The sequence below is a fragment of the Thermochaetoides thermophila genome (assembly GCF_000221225.1).
Source record: "Thermochaetoides thermophila DSM 1495 unplaced genomic scaffold scf7180000011806, whole genome shotgun sequence".
NCBI classification, from domain to species: Eukaryota; Fungi; Ascomycota; class Sordariomycetes; order Sordariales; family Chaetomiaceae; genus Thermochaetoides; species Thermochaetoides thermophila.
The window spans coordinates 1,605,535-1,621,929 of NW_006383023.1; the positions used below are offsets into that span (position 1 = coordinate 1,605,535).

A 16,395-nucleotide genomic window follows, 5' to 3' on the forward strand; every position below is an offset into this window, starting at 1 on the left:
CTCAGTTACCCGCGGCTTCATACATTGCTCTCATACATAATACCTACTGTTCTCGGCCTTGTATTCGACAACCTTAAAATTCATCAGCTGTCGGGTTACAAATCGGCTAAGAGCCTTTAACTACCTGCTTAACATAGCACCTCTTTAACCTCACTGCTCTCTTGGCTCATGAGGGAGTAACATATCTGAGATTCGATCCAGATTTCAAATTTCAAGATGAGGCTTTCTTGGCTTTTACCTATCTTGCTCAACGTTGGGCCAAGCCGGATCACTCCGGCCGATGGCAAGGATGTCCATCGTGGTTATGGTTAGTATCCTCACCCAGTATCCAGCGATTCACTTTGTTGCTCGGATTCTAACAGTACAGTTACAGATTGGCTTCCGCCCATTACCGCCTACAGACCCGAGCCCATTGCGATTCAGGTTGCTATTCCCCTAACTGCAAACCCCATCATCGTCGAGTCCATCCTCGACTCATTCGACTCAAAAGTCAGCATTACTGACCCCATTGCATGACCCCACTCACGAAAGCAGACCAACTGACTGATGTACATGCAGGCTCGACTATCATTGGTTACGCCAGATGTGATAGCGTCACCCCCCGAGGCAGTGCCGGTGCCCAAGACTCGCGTCCTTGGGAAAGAAGCGCTGGACCAGTTGAGTCCCGACACCTTACTGGTACCCCAGCATCATCACCATCACCAAGATGAAGAGCAGGCACAGGCGCCGACGCCCAGCCAAGACCCCTCAAGCAGCGCCAATGAGCCGAAAGCCCCCATGCCGGCGAGCAAAGCCCTCATGAACATGAGTGCCGGACTCGCCTGCGTCTTGGTGGTGTTTTCTTTCTTATGATACTGCCCTTAGTTGACTTGTTCAGATCACTTATCTTGCTTGGCTTCTTGTTTTTGTTCCTGTCATTCCCTCATGTCGGTTACGAAGTGATACCCTTCTTTTTGTGCTTTTATGACGATCCCGCTTGAGTCGGGGATGGCAATGACGGCGATGATGACAGGCTACATATAATATTTTGAGTATTCGTCTTCATACGCTCTTTTAAGAATCAGCATCGGCCGGCACGGCATATGGTTTGGGCACAACATGCGACGCTACGATACAGGCTTGCAGCAATGGAGGTGTCAGGGTCATGAAACTTGGTGCTACTTTTTGTGTTGTTGATTGCTTTATGGTTTTACGGCATACCCACGATCGTTCGACACGACACTCGCTACCAGACTGGATTCGCAGGGCGACCGACTGCCGGCTGACGAACCGATTTGACGACGTCCTACCACCATAACATGCCTGGGCTTCGGTCCCAGTAACATTACGGCACCTTGTTGGTATATATCTGGACGCTCTCGACAGGGAGAGGCTGTCTGTCTGTTCGGAAAACGTGGAGCAGGTGTTCCACAAGTGTCTTTAACACGGGCCCGCTAGCCTTCAGCGGGACAGTCGGGGGGTAATGATCGGATATGGGAGAAGCATGTGTACGGATTACGTGTAATTGATAATGTGCATTGCATTCATCCGCATAATGGGATGAGCAGGCCCCCGGATCGGACTACTTACATGCTTCGCTGTACATAGATAATTGAGGGGGAACTGCACAAGGTGTAAGGCATTTATTTACCTTAGTGTACTGAGTACATATATAATAATCCTTTCGGGAAAACATCCCTTGATTTCACACCTTCGCAATGGTGTGTCGAGCCTGAGTAAGTAAGGGCGCCATAACATCTACCCGTTTCGCAACTCATCAAACCAAGTCCCATCTCCCTATCTCTCATCACGGCACCGGTATATATGACGACACAACCGTTAAGACCATTGCAATCGCCCCTTCTCACACCACAGCAAGAAAAGACTACCTTGTCTTGCATCGCCGCACCCGCCCGGTCTTGCGCCGGCTCTGTCTTGTCCCATATCTGTCGAAACCAACCTTTTTGCCGATGTACTTGCTTCCATTCCACCCTGAAACAATTATTTGCTGGGTCAAACGAGTCAAAAGCTCCTGTTTTCAGGATGGCTCTTACCCCGTTAGTGCTGCTGGTGCTGGAGGTTCTGCTCTCGGTAGCAGTTCTCTTGTGCTATTCCTCTCTTCCAGCTCCAGCAGCAGCTTCAATGTCCTCTTACGAAAACTCCATGCCCCTTCCCATGTCCAAACCTTCCTCCTTCCCCTCGTCCACAACCCAGCACGCACACCCTTCCATGCAGCCCCCACCAAAACCATCCCCATCCACCAAATAGGCAGACACACACCCTCCAATACGAACTCCACACTCTTTGACTCCCTCCAAGCCCCGCAGAACCCGCAGAACATGAAAGATAAACCAACACCAGATCCAACCCCCACCCCATCAACACCAGCCCCATCCCAACACTCCGTTCAACACCAACCTGGGCGTGTTACAATTCCATATTGCGAAGTCTACCACAAAGGATGGGTGCGCTTTGCCACGCAGGTAGGTCTCGCAGATCAGGAATGCAGTAACAAGGCGGTGGGATGGGTCGTGTGCTGAAAGGCGAGGAGACAGGTTTGAATGTCGCGAGGGGGGAGAAAACGGATGCGACGGGATGGGGATGAGGATGAGAGAGATTGGGGATGGGAGTGGTCGGTGCTGATGTAGTGAGATACGATGTAGGTGAGTTAAGCGCGGAAGGGGGGGGGATGCGGATGGATGCTTTTGGCCCCCGGGGGTAGAGGGGGTTAGTATATTGTGTGGTTTTATGAGAAGGGGCGGCTTGGGAAGAGAAGTTGAGACATACATGCATTTTTGGTCTCGGGAGCGTTTTGAGTCCTCTGAAGAGGAGGGCGTAGCGACCGGGGGTGCTGACATCGTTGTCGTCAATGATGATGCCGATGGAGAAAAGGACGAGATCGGCCCCTTGGTACCAAAGCCCCCCTTCGTCACAATCCGCTTTCTCTCCTTCTCACCAGATCCCATCTCCATAATATAGCAATGACCTTACTCGTCCTCGAGCTGCGTGACATCTTCTGGCTATACCAGATAACCTCTACAGCTGCTGCTCTTGGAGCTGACTTTCCCTCCGTACGCGCTGATACTGATTCTTCTCTTGCACTTACTGGCCTAGATTATCCGGATCTCAGGGCGGCAACAAAACCTTTCACCTCAACAACAAGTTGCTCCAGCGCTGAAATATAGTCTTAGTACCAGAGGAAGAATTGCAGGGACTCTGCTTTGAACTTGATGTGTAAGAGGTAGGACATGAAGTCCTCTAAGGAGCATGGCTTTGGGAGGGAAAGTTAGTATAATGTCGAGAGAGCGAATTAGGTATGTCGGGAATTACTGAACCTGCGTAATTCTTGATGACGCGCTCGAAGGACAACTCGGGAGGGATGCACGGATGCTCTTGATTGTAGTCGGGGGTGAGGAGGCTGGGGGTTTAAAAGTCCACCCTTTTGGGAGTGTGAGTTGTGATCTCCCGCAAATGCTTCTCAAAGATGAGTTTTGGGGTTATTCTAATGATCATAGAAGCAAGTTAGCACAGAAATTGGAGAAGTGACATTGAGGGGACGGGTATGATAAAACGAGATGATAGTCACAAAGTGAAAAAGGTGGGCGACAGATATGACCAATTCAAGACCTATGGTCTCCTCTACCTGTACCAGCATGAGATGTTACAATTAAGCGAATTACTATTCCAAACAGACATCATAACTTGGGGGTTGTAAGATTATGGGCTACTATATCAGGCAACTGGTCCTTGAACCACATCTGTATCGGAATCTCTTCACCTACTCGCATGCCCAAAAACAGCTATGACATCTCCCCTCAATCGTGAGTCGATCAAGAGGCTACCGAGATCTCGTAACTATTATTTCTAGCGTAGGCAAGCGATCTAGTGACATCCGCATAGCCCGACGAGCTGATCATGTATGCCGCCACGACTCACAGCTTATTCAAAGGCGGGGGCGAGTTCTTCATCTCTTTATCCAACTCTATGGCTCTCTCCTTTTGTGTCGGGCGGTATGCGGGCTTGGGCCGATACTCTAGGCCAGAGGATGTAAGAGCAAGCAACGGCAAGTAGCGGGTTCTATGGTTGGCAATGTGTTTCAGATCTTGCCACATCATATAGTTCGCAGATATGGGCATTGTATTCTAGGATTGGGATCTGACGCAGACAGCAGTAGTAGAATGTGGCAGGAGTTCATGTGAACCGGAGTAGACAAGAATAGAAGAAACGTAATCGGCTGCTAGATCTTAGCCGGAGGGAGTGACTAGCTTGTAGTGTTTCCATGAGGTAAAGGCTATTGATAGCTTGAGGGTAATCAGTCAGTGAGTCAACAAATAGATCTTCACAACCTAGCTGTTATCCCATCAACACTGTCATCGTCACCTCCGATATGATCCAATGCGAGACGATAGCTCCAGCTCGACCGGGGGGCTTGATATGAGGCTCTCCGCAACTGCAACCTCATCTGAACCTCCCAAGGATCCAAGCATTCTGAGAAGAAGCGAACCGCGGCCGTCCCCCTAAAATTTTGTGTTCATCACGCACATTTAGCCTGTGAATCACTGAGCCTCAGACAAGGCAGATCACAGACAGTTTGCGTACTCCATAAGCATGGCATTCCCGGATTGTTCACAATTGCATGATCAGACCGAAAACAATGTTTCCATGAAAGATGTCCAAGGCCTTGAAAACTACCTAAGCACACTATGACAGACTCAGATATCGATAAACCAAGCATCCCAAATATCTCAGATTCTCATCTTGACAGCCAAAGAAGCCTGAGATTTATTTGTGAACTAGTATGCTCCATTTCGGTGTCCCATCTCGCAAGCAGCTTTCATTGTAGCTCAAACTTCAGGTTTCCTGCCCCAAACAACCCGCCGAGGGATATAGGGATTCAGTCCAGGCTTGCGGAAGTGGGCACGCAAGTGGGCGATCATGGCTCTTGCCTCCTCTTCTTTCCAACCCATAATTGCCGTGTAGACATAGATGGTATAACCTGAAAAGACTTAGTGTTAGAGTCCCCATGAACACGACAGCTACATGAACATACCTTCAAGGTCCCCAAGGAGAGCCTCGTTCATCAGCAGGCCAACCTGTTTTTGTTGCGGGTCCGTAGGCCAGTCACCCAAGGGACACTTCAGATACTTTTCTTGGAGGTCGACAAATCCAGCTGCCTCCATAGCTGGCTTTTGGAGACAGTCATCAACTGTCCGGAAGGTTCGACCAATTTTCTCTCCCGCACTCGTGAAGAGCTGGATTAGCTGACCGATTGGGCTGTGGGGGGGGATTTCCTGGGTATCACTCTTCCATTCAAGAGCGACCTCATGGTGCTCAAGCCATCCACCGGGCTTAAGGCAGCGATATGCCTGACGATAGAACTTCTCCCAGTCGCGGATACAACCATTCAAGAACCGGACATAAACAAAGTCGAATGTATTATCAGGCCAGGTCCATTCTTGATTTGCGTCATCAAGCTCGAACGTTAGATTCGGGGGGGTCCATGTGGGCTGGATCGGTGTGATATCTGTCCCTGTAACTTCAACGTGGGGGTATTGATCCGCAAAATCCCTGAATAGCACAATGGATTAGCTTTGAACCTCCGATAGCTATCGCTGATGAAGCTCATCTTACATTGCCCAAATGCCTGTGCCGGTGCCAATGTCGACCACTCGCTTGATCTTATCTGTGTCTAAAGGGCTGTAAAATAATTTGTTGTCTTGGAGTAAGAGGACGATATAATGGCTGACGTTGAAATTAGCATGTTCTGTTCCAGATCCTACATAATATTACATATTTTCTGATCTTCTTAAGTGCTGCTTACCCAAGCTCCATACATTCCCTGTGTTTTTCATCATTCGGAATCCAAGACTCAGCATCGCCGTACTCGTGATGATAGGTTCGACCGAAGAGCTTTCGGTACTGTAGGATACTTTCACGGAGAGATGTGGTACTGCTGACCATGCTCTGGCTCCGCAGTGACTTGTCATCATCATCAGGGTTGTCGACTGGGAGCTGATGTTGGGGACATTGTTAGCATCCAGCCATAATTCAACCGTATCTGGTGCAGCGACCTCGGATAGCACGTATCGGAATTCCTACCGATTGCCAGTGGGAAGCTGGAAGAATACCAGCTCCCATCACCTTTGTGTCCTCTGTGGTATTTTGTGCGCCTGACATGTCGAAGGAAGCAGAATGGCTGGAAGTGCCTAAGGAGTAATAGAGTGGTGAAGGACTGTTAAGATCAACCCCAGTGCCGATTGAAAGAAAGAAGAAGCAAAGGCTAGCAAATGAAGGGGGATTTGGATCTAAATAGCTTTAAAGCATCAGTCAACCCGGGCATGACCATATACATATGTGGGTCAGTGATCCAGGATGCAGTCTGCATGAAGCCCAAAACAGTACCATTGCGGGACGATAGAACAGCGAGCTGCAGCATACTGATACGGTGGTGAGTTGGTCATGAAATGGCAGCTGGTAGCACTCAGCGGGGAAGTCCCCTGCAATGCAAAATCTCAAACAAGATTATAAGTGGTGCAACCAAACAGAGGGCTGTCCACTAGCCGCATTATCTATGCCTATGTACTAACCTAACCTGGTTGCCACATGAGATGTGAATGGAAACAGCTCAGAACTTAGACAGTGCCATCTGTCGCTCTGTGTAGCATCCCTTAACGAGTGCACATCGAAGAATTCTCTGCGTTGGCGGGGACTACCGAATTCTCTTCATCCTACTCATTACCTCTCAACAAACGTTCTTATTGCCGCCTTGGTTTCACACCAACCTATCAACTATGTATCACTTACTCTCTTTCAACTCGATACCTGCTTCATGTCCTTACTCTCCTATACCACCTCCTTGATCTCCCACAGTTAGCTGGCATAGTCCCTTGATTATTCGGTGTCTTCGCCAACAACTTAGCGTAAATCCCGGCGAATGGTCTTGCACCCCATGGTAACCTGGTTGCCATACCAGGACATGAGTGCCCACGCATTTTTGAAAGTCAAAGACTTCTTTTGTCACTACCTGTTTTTATGCGGCTCTTAAAATCCGACACCGTTAGGTATGTTTGCCCTATCTGCTACTGGTTTCATCCTTTGACAATGAGCTTGAAACATTGAATGTCCTTTGCAGTGGCTTGCATGATGCTTGCGAGGCTGTCTCGTTTCCTTTTCCTCAAGCTCCCTCCCGCTAGAAATTGCTTTGAGCTTCATTCAGGTTTCTTGGCCCAGACAACCTTGCGGGGGACCCAAGCCTGCAGGCCAGGCCTCTTAAAATGTGAGCGGATATGCGCTGTTAAGGCCCGAGCTCCCTCCTCTGCCCAGCCATTAATAGCCGTGAAGACGTACATTGTGTATCCTGGGAGCAACAAGGTTAGTATCCCATACGATATCACCAAGTATAGGCCCAACCACTAGGTCCGGTACTCACCTTCCAAATCCTCAAGCAATGCCTCCCCCAGAATAATACCCACTTGCTTCATTGTCGCATCCTCCATCCATGCACCATGCGGCACGTGTATATCCCTCTCCCCCAGCTCCACAAAGCCTGTCTCTTTCATGTACTTCGTCTGCAGCCCATCATCTACGATTCTGAAGGTCCTCCCTGTCTTCTCCCCCGCCTCTGTAAACAACTGCACCATCTGGCCAATCGGGCTCTCCGGTGTGATCCCGCCGGGGTTCTCGCTTTGCCAACTGATGCCAATTTCGAAATGCTCAAGCCACCCGCCGGGCTTAAGGCAACGGAAGGCCTCGCGGTAAAAGTGTCCCCAGTCGAGGATGCACCCGGTCAAGAAACGCACGTAGATGAAATCGAAGGTGTTGTCGGGCCAGGACCAGTCCTGGTTAGCATCCTCTATTTCGAAGCGGACATTCGGAGGAGATCAAGAGGGCTGGATAGGTGTGATGTCTGTGCCAACTACATCAGCGGAGGGGTATTGGTCAGCAAAGTCACTTAAGAAAGGGGTTAGCTTTTGGAGAAACAACTATGAAGTTTTGTTGAGACTAGAAAAGAGGCTTACATTGCCCAGTGACCTGTGCCGGTACCAAGATCAAGGACTTTGAGAGACTTGTTCGTGTCTAACGGCGCTAAGAAGAGCTTGCTATCGGTCATTAAGATAGCAGCATAGTGACTGAGCAAGCGAAACAGGTTAGGTACCGTATGAGACGCTTTCTCGATATCTCGTGGCAACCAGTCGACATACGCTAGTTCCATGCTTGCAGCATGTTTCTCATCATTTGGGAGCCAAGACTCGGCTTGGCCAAGTTCATGGTGATATGTTCGGCCGAAGAGTTTGCGGTATTCAAGGAGACTCTCACGAAGTGATGTGGTGCTGCTGGCATTGCTTCCGCTTTCGCTCAGGTGGGAATCGGCATCATTGTTGTCATCTACCGGAATCTAATGTATCACAAGATCTTGGTTAGAACCAAATCAAATACGTTTTATGGTTTCGAACCCAGAATGTTTGCGTTTGTAGGACATACCGATCTCCAGTGGGACGCCGGAAGGATGGCGGGACGGTTGGTTGTGCTATTGGGTTGGTTGTTGGAGCCTGACGTTTGTGGAAGTCGAGGATGGCAAACTATGGCGGCTAAGTGTGCTCCCTCTGGAAGTAGATCGACACCGTCTGAGATGTCTGCTAGATGGCTTGCAGCTGGAAATCTAGCCTTGTAACGTGAGGTTGACTGCACAGAGGAAGGAAACGGGACGGCTCTGAGGACATGGTGGAAGAAACGTGAGCCTATAGTCAATACACCTAACCGACCTCATAAAGGGGCAAAACGGTAGAGTTTGGGTCCAGAGCAACGAACTAATCAGGTCCGCTACAGCCCATGCATTGCACTATGTAGTTAGTATTCCCATTGCACATTCAGTCACGATGCAAAAAGCCGAAAACAGTAGCATACCTACAAGTAGTGTAGCATCCAGGTTGCAATAAGCCACAGTGGAGATAAGTTGTCCTAGTAGCCGCCGCAGATCGAACACTGCACTTGGTTCATGTTGGCCATAGGAAAATCTGACGCTGGTAAGCTTTTGCAACATTGTAACTAATTTACATGTACCTAGGCATGACGTGGGTTCTGCATGGCCCTGCAAATCGTAAGATCCCGATCTTGAACTGAGATCAACGACTGGCTGGTTACGAGCCCGGAAAAGAAGCCGGATGCAGTGTGACATGCGGCAGCACAAGTAGCTAAATAGATCCTCTCATCTACACTAGCGATAGAACGCTCTGTTGTTGACTGAGTTCTGTCGAAGACAAATGACGCACGGACACCACACAAAAACCTTTCAGATCAGAGCCTCAATATGCTCCTGAGATGACTCTAACTTTTAGAAATCTCACCTATTGAACACCATGAAGCATTTGGTTGATACGATCGACAACTCACAGTTGGCTGGTACAAACAAAGCTAAGAAGACGATCTCCAAAGAAACATAGATTGTATTTAAATATCATACACAGTACCGACTACTTCTGCACACGGACTGTGACAGACGCCCAGACGCCACCCAATGCGTTCCCCGACTCTGGTGGGACGGCCCGGACCGACCCCGGGATGCTAAGAAATGCTTGGCAGAATATCGTTGAGGCCACGTGCATGACAAGCAGCAACGACAAGGCTTACCGCATAGCCCGTGCTGGGAGCCTTTAATGATTAACTTCTGTTTCAATTTATGTGATATTGTATGTACCCACTAAGACATTTTTTCCCCCGTAATCTACCTCTTAAGACTGAGTGAGTTAAGCATATGAGGTTGAATTATTCATCAGGTTTTGCAGTGCGGCAAGGGACGTGGCGGCTCTGGCAAGGGTCTGCTCACCAGCTACCCCTCGGGGAAAGAACCGGAACGACCCCGGAATTTAGGTATCTCGAGGTAAAACGCAGAGAATTCCTTTGAGAACAATAGGCATCGTCTTTCAGGACATCTGCACACGAGCAATAAACATGCATTAGGTCAGCTTGAAGGGTAGTGCTCCATTATGCCCCCAACCTTACCACTCCATTTTGACCCTCCTCCCACCCTGTGCGACTTTTAACCCAGCCGCCGACCCGATCCCCCCTCCCAGCCTAGACATCACACACAGCGGCTCCTTCTCCAGACTCGACATGCTCGCGAGCGCAAATGACTCTGTATTATGAGCGAAATAGAACCAGCATCCATCGCGGTCCTTTTTGACAGCCATCACACCAATCGCTCCTGCACTCGGTTGGGTACTCACGCCTGGGTGGCCCATGAAGTCATCAATGATGAATGCCTCGAGGATGGCGTGTTCATCCTCCTCCGGAACATCCTTGCCCCCGGGACCGCGACGTGTGCCTTTGTACAGGCGCTCCGCGCAGCGTGACGAGGCGAGCGTCGTTGCTATGTGCTCACCAGTGCCGCTGGTCACGGCCGCGACAGTGGTCCCGAGGGGGTCGCCTGGGTCGGACGGGATGACGGCACTGCCCACACCGACTAGGGCCGCAGGACCGAGACGGCCCCGGTGCTTCATGCCGATGCCACCAGAGGAGGAGCCAGCTGCGATGCGGCCTTGTAGGTCGACTGCGATAGCGCCGACAGTGTCTGTAATGTCGTCCACGTCTGGGGGATGGATAGGGTCATTATCGTCAAAAGCATCGTCTAGCATACCGTCCCAGCCATCGTCGCCTAGGACGGAGCCATCGTGAGCAGAGGGCTGGGAGCGCATGTGCCTGAGAGTGCTTCGGCTAGAGTATGGGAACTGGCCACAGGAGGTAGAATGCGAACCTGTTGGCGTGGCTGGGCTGGGGGCAGCGCTGCCTTCTGGAGAGCTTCGGTAGGGTGAGTCGGGTTGTCCTTCATTCCAAGTACTGGTCAAAACAGCAGCTGCGTGGTTTCGGCGTGGTGTTTGAGCTAGAGAGTCGGCGGCCTTGTCGTAATCATCTGGTGTTGATGCCCGGTAGTCGCCGCTGCGATATCGCCCAGCGTGCGCGGAAAGTCGGGCGTTTCTCTTGGCTTCTGCCCGCCGCAAGTCCTCGCTCCAACGAAGGTAACGGTCCTGCGCGTTCCTCGAGACCAAGAACTCGTTGCGGATAGTGGTTAGACCATGCTCTTCGGCGAACTCCTTGGCTCCCTGGCCGACGAGGATGTTGGGCGGGACTCGTCGAAGTGTTAAAGGTTGGCTGCTCTTCTCCAGGATCAATTTGGCCAAAGAGATTGGATTTTTGACGCCTCCGAAACCAGTTAGATGGAAATCTATCTGACTTTAATGATCAAACATACCGGGAACAGCACCGCACGCGCCGCTTCTGCCCAAGTGGTCGACCACGGTTGCGTCGCATTCGACAATACCATCAATGTTGAGGTTGCTGCCATAACCTGCGTTTGTGATTTCTGTGTCTTCAAGATATCTGATAGCTGCCTCGACGGCTTGCGTAGCGCTGGCACCAGCCCTGAGGAAATTCATGCCCACACGGGCGGCCCTGGAGGTGTCAGCGGTGGTATATGTGCGACTTGACCCCGATACTCACTCGCTGCAGGCCTGGAGGTGCAGTCGTTCGTTTGCGACGCTATGGTAGCCGGCGCCAGCATGAATGAAGATGGCCGCTACGGGCTTCTTCGGTCTGAAAGCTCTGTCGATAGGGCCATCCTCTGAGGGGATGGGGGAAAGCTCTGGGCTAGAGGGCGCGGAAGACATTGCTGCGGACGACGTTAAAAAGCTCGACTGCGTTCGACCAGTACTTTTGATCAAGGCAACGAAGCGAATGACTGGAACTCAGCGTTCGCGAGCATAGGTCTCCACGAGAAGCATGGACAAAAGGCTCTCTCGTTGTGATTGTAACACCAATTGGTTGGGACTTGCTGACTCCAAGAGCAAAGGAGATGCAAGATGCCGCAACAGGACTGCAGAAATGGAGAACAAAATATACAACAAACAATACTCAGCGCCACTTAGGCTCGTTAAGGAATGACTGTAGGTCAAAATGATTATAAATGGTGTTTGCCGAACAGGATACTGGGAAAAAGGACGGCGTGGAGAAAATATTCCAGAAAGTCGGCCAAAAAGCCCAAGGTTCCATCCAAAAGTTGAAGATGCCACAAGCTGAACCAAACCAACGGAGGGCTGTCTTTCTTCACCTAGGAGTCATGGGAGCCCCTGTTTGCCTTTCAAATCTGCGCAAATATCGATACTCATGTCAAGAGCGACAGGTGCGCTCCTCCTGCAGTTCTGACGTTGAGCACTCCGGAAGAGGCGAAGAAAGCTGTTCGGTGGTCAAAGTCTATCTCATCCCAAAGCTTCCCTAACAAAACAGAAACTCAACCCGATTCAGCTCAGCTCAACTTCTGAGAAAGATGCCACACGTCATCAGAAGTTTCGGCAAGATTAGGGGCCCTTTTTCAAGAACTGGTATAGTGGCATTTGCTGCTGCCTGGCGGCTCCTAAACATTAGGCGTCGTCATCAGCAGCCGGAGGAAAGTGTTAGCAGTTGGTGGAGCGCAGAGCTTGTAAGAGAAGTCTTGGCCCAGGTCCCACTCTTGGCACCTCCCGTTTGGGCGTTCACAACGCCAGCTTCCAGCCGCCGTAAAAGTCGGACCCACCGTTCTTGGCACACCGCCGCAGCGTGGCAGCGTGGAGCCGGCGTTGGGGCGCTTGGGGAGCTTCGCGAGCGTGGACGTAATCCCTGGGCTCCAGACCGGACCTCATCAGCTCTCCGCCTGCTTGACGCCAGACAACTTCACCGCGTCGCCCCCTTTGATTCTTCTTCGTTTGCGCCAAAACGACAAGCAGGAGCTGCGCCTAGCAGCACACAACCGCAAACATGGCCCACCAAACCCCCACCGTTGTCATGGACAAGTTCGTGATGCCTTCCCCCCTCCTGTCCCCTGAGCCCCGCTCCCTATTCCCCGAGCCGCCGTTCAGGTGGCCGTGATATCAACCTGTACTGACTGTTTCTAGCGGTACGGGGTATTCCAAGTTAGGTCCGTTTGAACGCGATATCACCTTCCTAACCGTGTCCGACTCCGTCTGACTCCCGCCAGGTTTCGCCGGTAACGATTCTCCGTCGTTCGTCTTCCCGACCGCCATTGCGACCAAGGGTCCGGCCGGCGGCAGTACCACTGGCTCGGGCCGTCCCCCGGTTGCTCAGAAGCCCTCCTTCCTGACCGGCGGTGCCGGCCCTTCGGGCCATCTGTCGGCAAAGCGTGGCACTGAGGATCTCGACTTCTTTATCGGCGACGAGGCCATCGCAGCCGCCTCCGGGCCAGGTATGTGGCCAGCAAGGGACCCGGTACAGTAACAAGCCTGGGAGGAGGGAAATGCTAATGATATCAGGATATGGGTTACACTACCCCATTCGTCATGGTCAAATCGAGAACTGGGTGCGTGATCTGGCTAGATGCTCTGCCCGGCACTTCACCGCTAACTGGCGGACAACAGGACCACATGGAGAGGTTCTGGTCCCACTCCATCTTCAAGTATCTCAGAGTCGAGCCCGAAGACCACTACTTCCTCCTTACTGAGCCGGTTAGATTCCCCCACGACAACACCATGATTCATTTCCCGACACTAACACGTACATAGCCCCTGAATCCTCCGGAGAACCGCGAGAATACCGCCGAGATCTTCTTCGAGTCCTTTAACTGCGCCGGTCTCTATATCGCCGTTCAGGCCGTGCTGGCACTCGCCGCGTCCTGGACATCGCCTAAGGTGACCGACCGCTCGCTGACTGGCACGGTCATCGACTCCGGCGACGGTGTGACGCACGTCATCCCCGTTGCCGAAGGCTACGTGATCGGATCCTCAATTAAGTCGATCCCGATCGCAGGCCGTGACATCACCTACTTCGTGCAGTCTCTGCTGCGCGACCGCGGCGAGCCGGACTCGTCCCTCAAGACGGCCCAAGAAATCAAGGAGAACTACTGCTACGTCTCGCCCAACATCGTCAAGGAGTTCTCCAAGTACGACCGCGACCGCAGCTACTTCCTTAAGCACCCCGTGATCCAGCCGGGAGGGCGCCAGGTTACGGTGGATGTCGGTTACGAGCGCTTCTTGGCTCCGGAGATCTTCTTCAACCCGGAGATCTACTCGTCCGACTTCCTGACCCCGCTCCCCGTTGTCGTCGACCAGGTCATCCAGTCGTCGCCCATCGACGTGCGCCGCGGCCTGTACAAGAACATCGTCCTGTCCGGCGGCAGCACGCTGTACAAAGACTTTGGTCGCCGCCTGCAGCGCGACATCAAGCAGCTGGTAGACGAGCGCATCCGCCAGAGCGAGCTGCGCAGCGGCGGTGCCAAGAGCGGGGGTTTGGAGGTCCAGGTCATCACGCACAAGCGCCAGCGTCATGGTCCATGGTTTGGTGGCAGCTTGCTTGGGCAGACGCCGGAGTTTAGGTCGTATTGTCATACTAAGGCGGAGGTATGTCTCTTGTTATGCTGTTTCCCTCCTGATGCTACGTTGTTTGGATTCTTGCTGACTAGGTGGTACAGTACCAAGAATACGGTCCTGGAATTGTCCGGAGATTTGCCCTGCTGGGTGGTCCCGGTGGTTCTTAAGGGAGGGGTTTCACATGAATTTGGAAGCTTTGCGGGACAGCAGTGGTGGTGTGAGTGTGAACGGCGCGCCTGGTGTTTATGTGGGTATATTTGTGGTAGACAAACGAATGCAGGCAGGGAAAGAAAGCAAGCAGAGTCATCTTTGTTCCATCCATCAAGGGAGAGATGCAGAGTAGTGTGACTGTTGGTCGGGGGTTATCTATGCAGGGGAACTGGACTGTCTACATGCTCCCGGAGTTGTTATGCGTTTTCCCTGGGTCATCTGATGCTATGATTAGGTATGCATCATCTCTGACTGCCCTCCCTGGATATGATGTTGCAGAGGAATGACTACGGCCAAGCACGGGCTTTCCCCGAGCTCTGCCCATGTCTGATGATGTAGACGTAAGCTGCTATGGTAAAGTGAGAAGCCGGTTTGACACTGATCGTTGCAAGCATTAAGTACGTCTTAGGTTGGCATGCACAAGTGTAAGTGGTGCATCAACATACAGGTGAGAATACAGCGGTGTAAGTGACCAAAAGGTTAGCCGATGGCAGTTAAGGGAGTAGTTGTTGCTTCATACCTGGGAGAATTCGTAACCCTTTTACTTATCCATCTCACGGTCTTATTGCTCACGTCCTCATGAGAAAGTTGAAAAGGCAAATCTTAACTTTGTGGGACCACAGAGTTCCTCCATTTACTGTTTGGTATCGAATAGTCGACTTGAAACAGCCGTGAACTGCTCAGCTTGCCTTACGCTTATCCGTGAGGGGCAGGCACTATGCTTTTCAGTCGTTTCTCTGGACGCGAGAGGAATCAATCAACAGCTATCATCATGATAAACCCCATAAACAACAAGACCTTGCCGAGCTACCCCGGATATTCCTCGGATATCTTCGTCCACGGTCGCGGTAGGCATGGTTGCAAAGTGGAAGCCATAGGTATGCTGAGATAAACACGTCCACTTCACGAATCACATTCAGCTGCCACTGGGGCACCTGTCTAGACGATTGGACAGCATTCTCCCTCTCCCCAACTCCACCTCGCTGTAACAGTCACCCATCTGTAAGTAGGAAATTGGACACGTGCTCATGCCTGCTGCTGCAAGTGATGATCTTGCGGACGTGGAGGAGGTAGAAGCGATGTTGTAAGGTTGTAGCCTGTAGGTAACACTGCTTCCTTCGCTCAAGCGGAACTTGAATCTCCAGGTTGGATTCTTAAAGGTCATTGGTGCTGAAGAGCTAAATATTTCGATCATCCAGGGGGCGAGAGTTCCATCTCAAGCTGTACCCCTCACTTCTCGGGTTGGGTATGTTTAATAGACGATATGGAGAACATCTACTTGCATCCCGTCAACTCCTCATGTTGACTGTGCTCGATGAGTTGTTGTTGGGGAATGTTGCCTGACTTTTTCCCCTCTCTTCTCACGGAGCAGCGGATGTCCTGGATTATGCGGCGCAGGCATGTTGAAGCGGATATCCTGGGTACTGGTCTTGTTTGGAACGTTCTCTTCAAGCATGCACGTTGGATCGTAGGTGACGGAGGCCGGGAAAGCCAGATTCCAATCAACTCCCCCCCCCTTTTCGGGAGTCCAGCCCAAACAGGATTCGATTTTGCCCAAGACCCTGGATATTGCTGACAGCTCAATTCCAGATGCCTCGACATAAATTCGACTCAAACATTAACCAATTGATATTACTTGTCCTTCAGAGAGATGCACAACCAACATCACCGAAAGCATCAAATCAACGATCTAACAGTCTAGCACGGGTTTTCTTTGAGGTCGGTCCGAAGACTTTCACAGCTCAGGTGGTTGACAGTTGCCGAGACGCCAAACCCAACCGGGAAGGGTTGTGGAACCCACCATTGGTTGTATGGCGCGTCAAGACTGCAAACCCCTGAGCGCGGGGCTTGACAGTGC

At 51.5% G+C, this 16,395-nt stretch overlaps 5 protein-coding genes across 5 annotated transcripts; 2 read left to right on the forward strand and 3 right to left on the reverse strand.

Annotated features, from left to right (window-relative positions):
- Positions 1-216: 216 nt before the first annotated feature.
- On the forward strand, positions 217-852 carry CTHT_0004570 (uncharacterized protein; the record flags this gene model as incomplete). The annotated part of the gene is made up of 3 exons (XM_006690934.1): positions 217-307; positions 374-489; positions 559-852. 3 exons carry the CDS (start codon positions 217-219, stop codon positions 850-852), a joined length of 501 nt encoding a protein of 166 aa, XP_006690997.1.
- Positions 853-4,823: 3,971 nt separating this feature from the next.
- On the reverse strand, positions 4,824-6,156 carry CTHT_0004580 (uncharacterized protein; the record flags this gene model as incomplete). Its single annotated transcript, XM_006690935.1, has 5 exons — positions 4,824-4,975; positions 5,030-5,547; positions 5,611-5,721; positions 5,801-5,991; positions 6,079-6,156. The coding sequence occupies 5 exons, from the start codon at positions 6,154-6,156 to the stop codon at positions 4,824-4,826; spliced, it is 1,050 nt and encodes a 349-aa protein (XP_006690998.1).
- Positions 6,157-7,187: 1,031 nt separating this feature from the next.
- On the reverse strand, positions 7,188-9,019 carry CTHT_0004590 (uncharacterized protein; the record flags this gene model as incomplete). Its single annotated transcript, XM_006690936.1, has 7 exons — positions 7,188-7,336; positions 7,409-7,817; positions 7,899-7,929; positions 7,998-8,108; positions 8,181-8,374; positions 8,461-8,528; positions 8,884-9,019. 7 exons carry the CDS (start codon positions 9,017-9,019, stop codon positions 7,188-7,190), a joined length of 1,098 nt encoding a protein of 365 aa, XP_006690999.1.
- A 955-nt stretch (positions 9,020-9,974) lies between these two features.
- CTHT_0004600 (asparaginase-like protein) lies at positions 9,975-11,639 on the reverse strand (the record flags this gene model as incomplete). The annotated part of the gene is made up of 3 exons (XM_006690937.1): positions 9,975-11,101; positions 11,225-11,424; positions 11,473-11,639. The coding sequence occupies 3 exons, from the start codon at positions 11,637-11,639 to the stop codon at positions 9,975-9,977; spliced, it is 1,494 nt and encodes a 497-aa protein (XP_006691000.1).
- Positions 11,640-12,762: 1,123 nt separating this feature from the next.
- On the forward strand, positions 12,763-14,494 carry CTHT_0004610 (uncharacterized protein; the record flags this gene model as incomplete). The annotated part of the gene is made up of 7 exons (XM_006690938.1): positions 12,763-12,797; positions 12,900-12,922; positions 12,983-13,207; positions 13,275-13,321; positions 13,380-13,466; positions 13,524-14,357; positions 14,429-14,494. The coding sequence occupies 7 exons, from the start codon at positions 12,763-12,765 to the stop codon at positions 14,492-14,494; spliced, it is 1,317 nt and encodes a 438-aa protein (XP_006691001.1).
- Between the last annotated feature and the right edge of the window lie 1,901 nt (positions 14,495-16,395).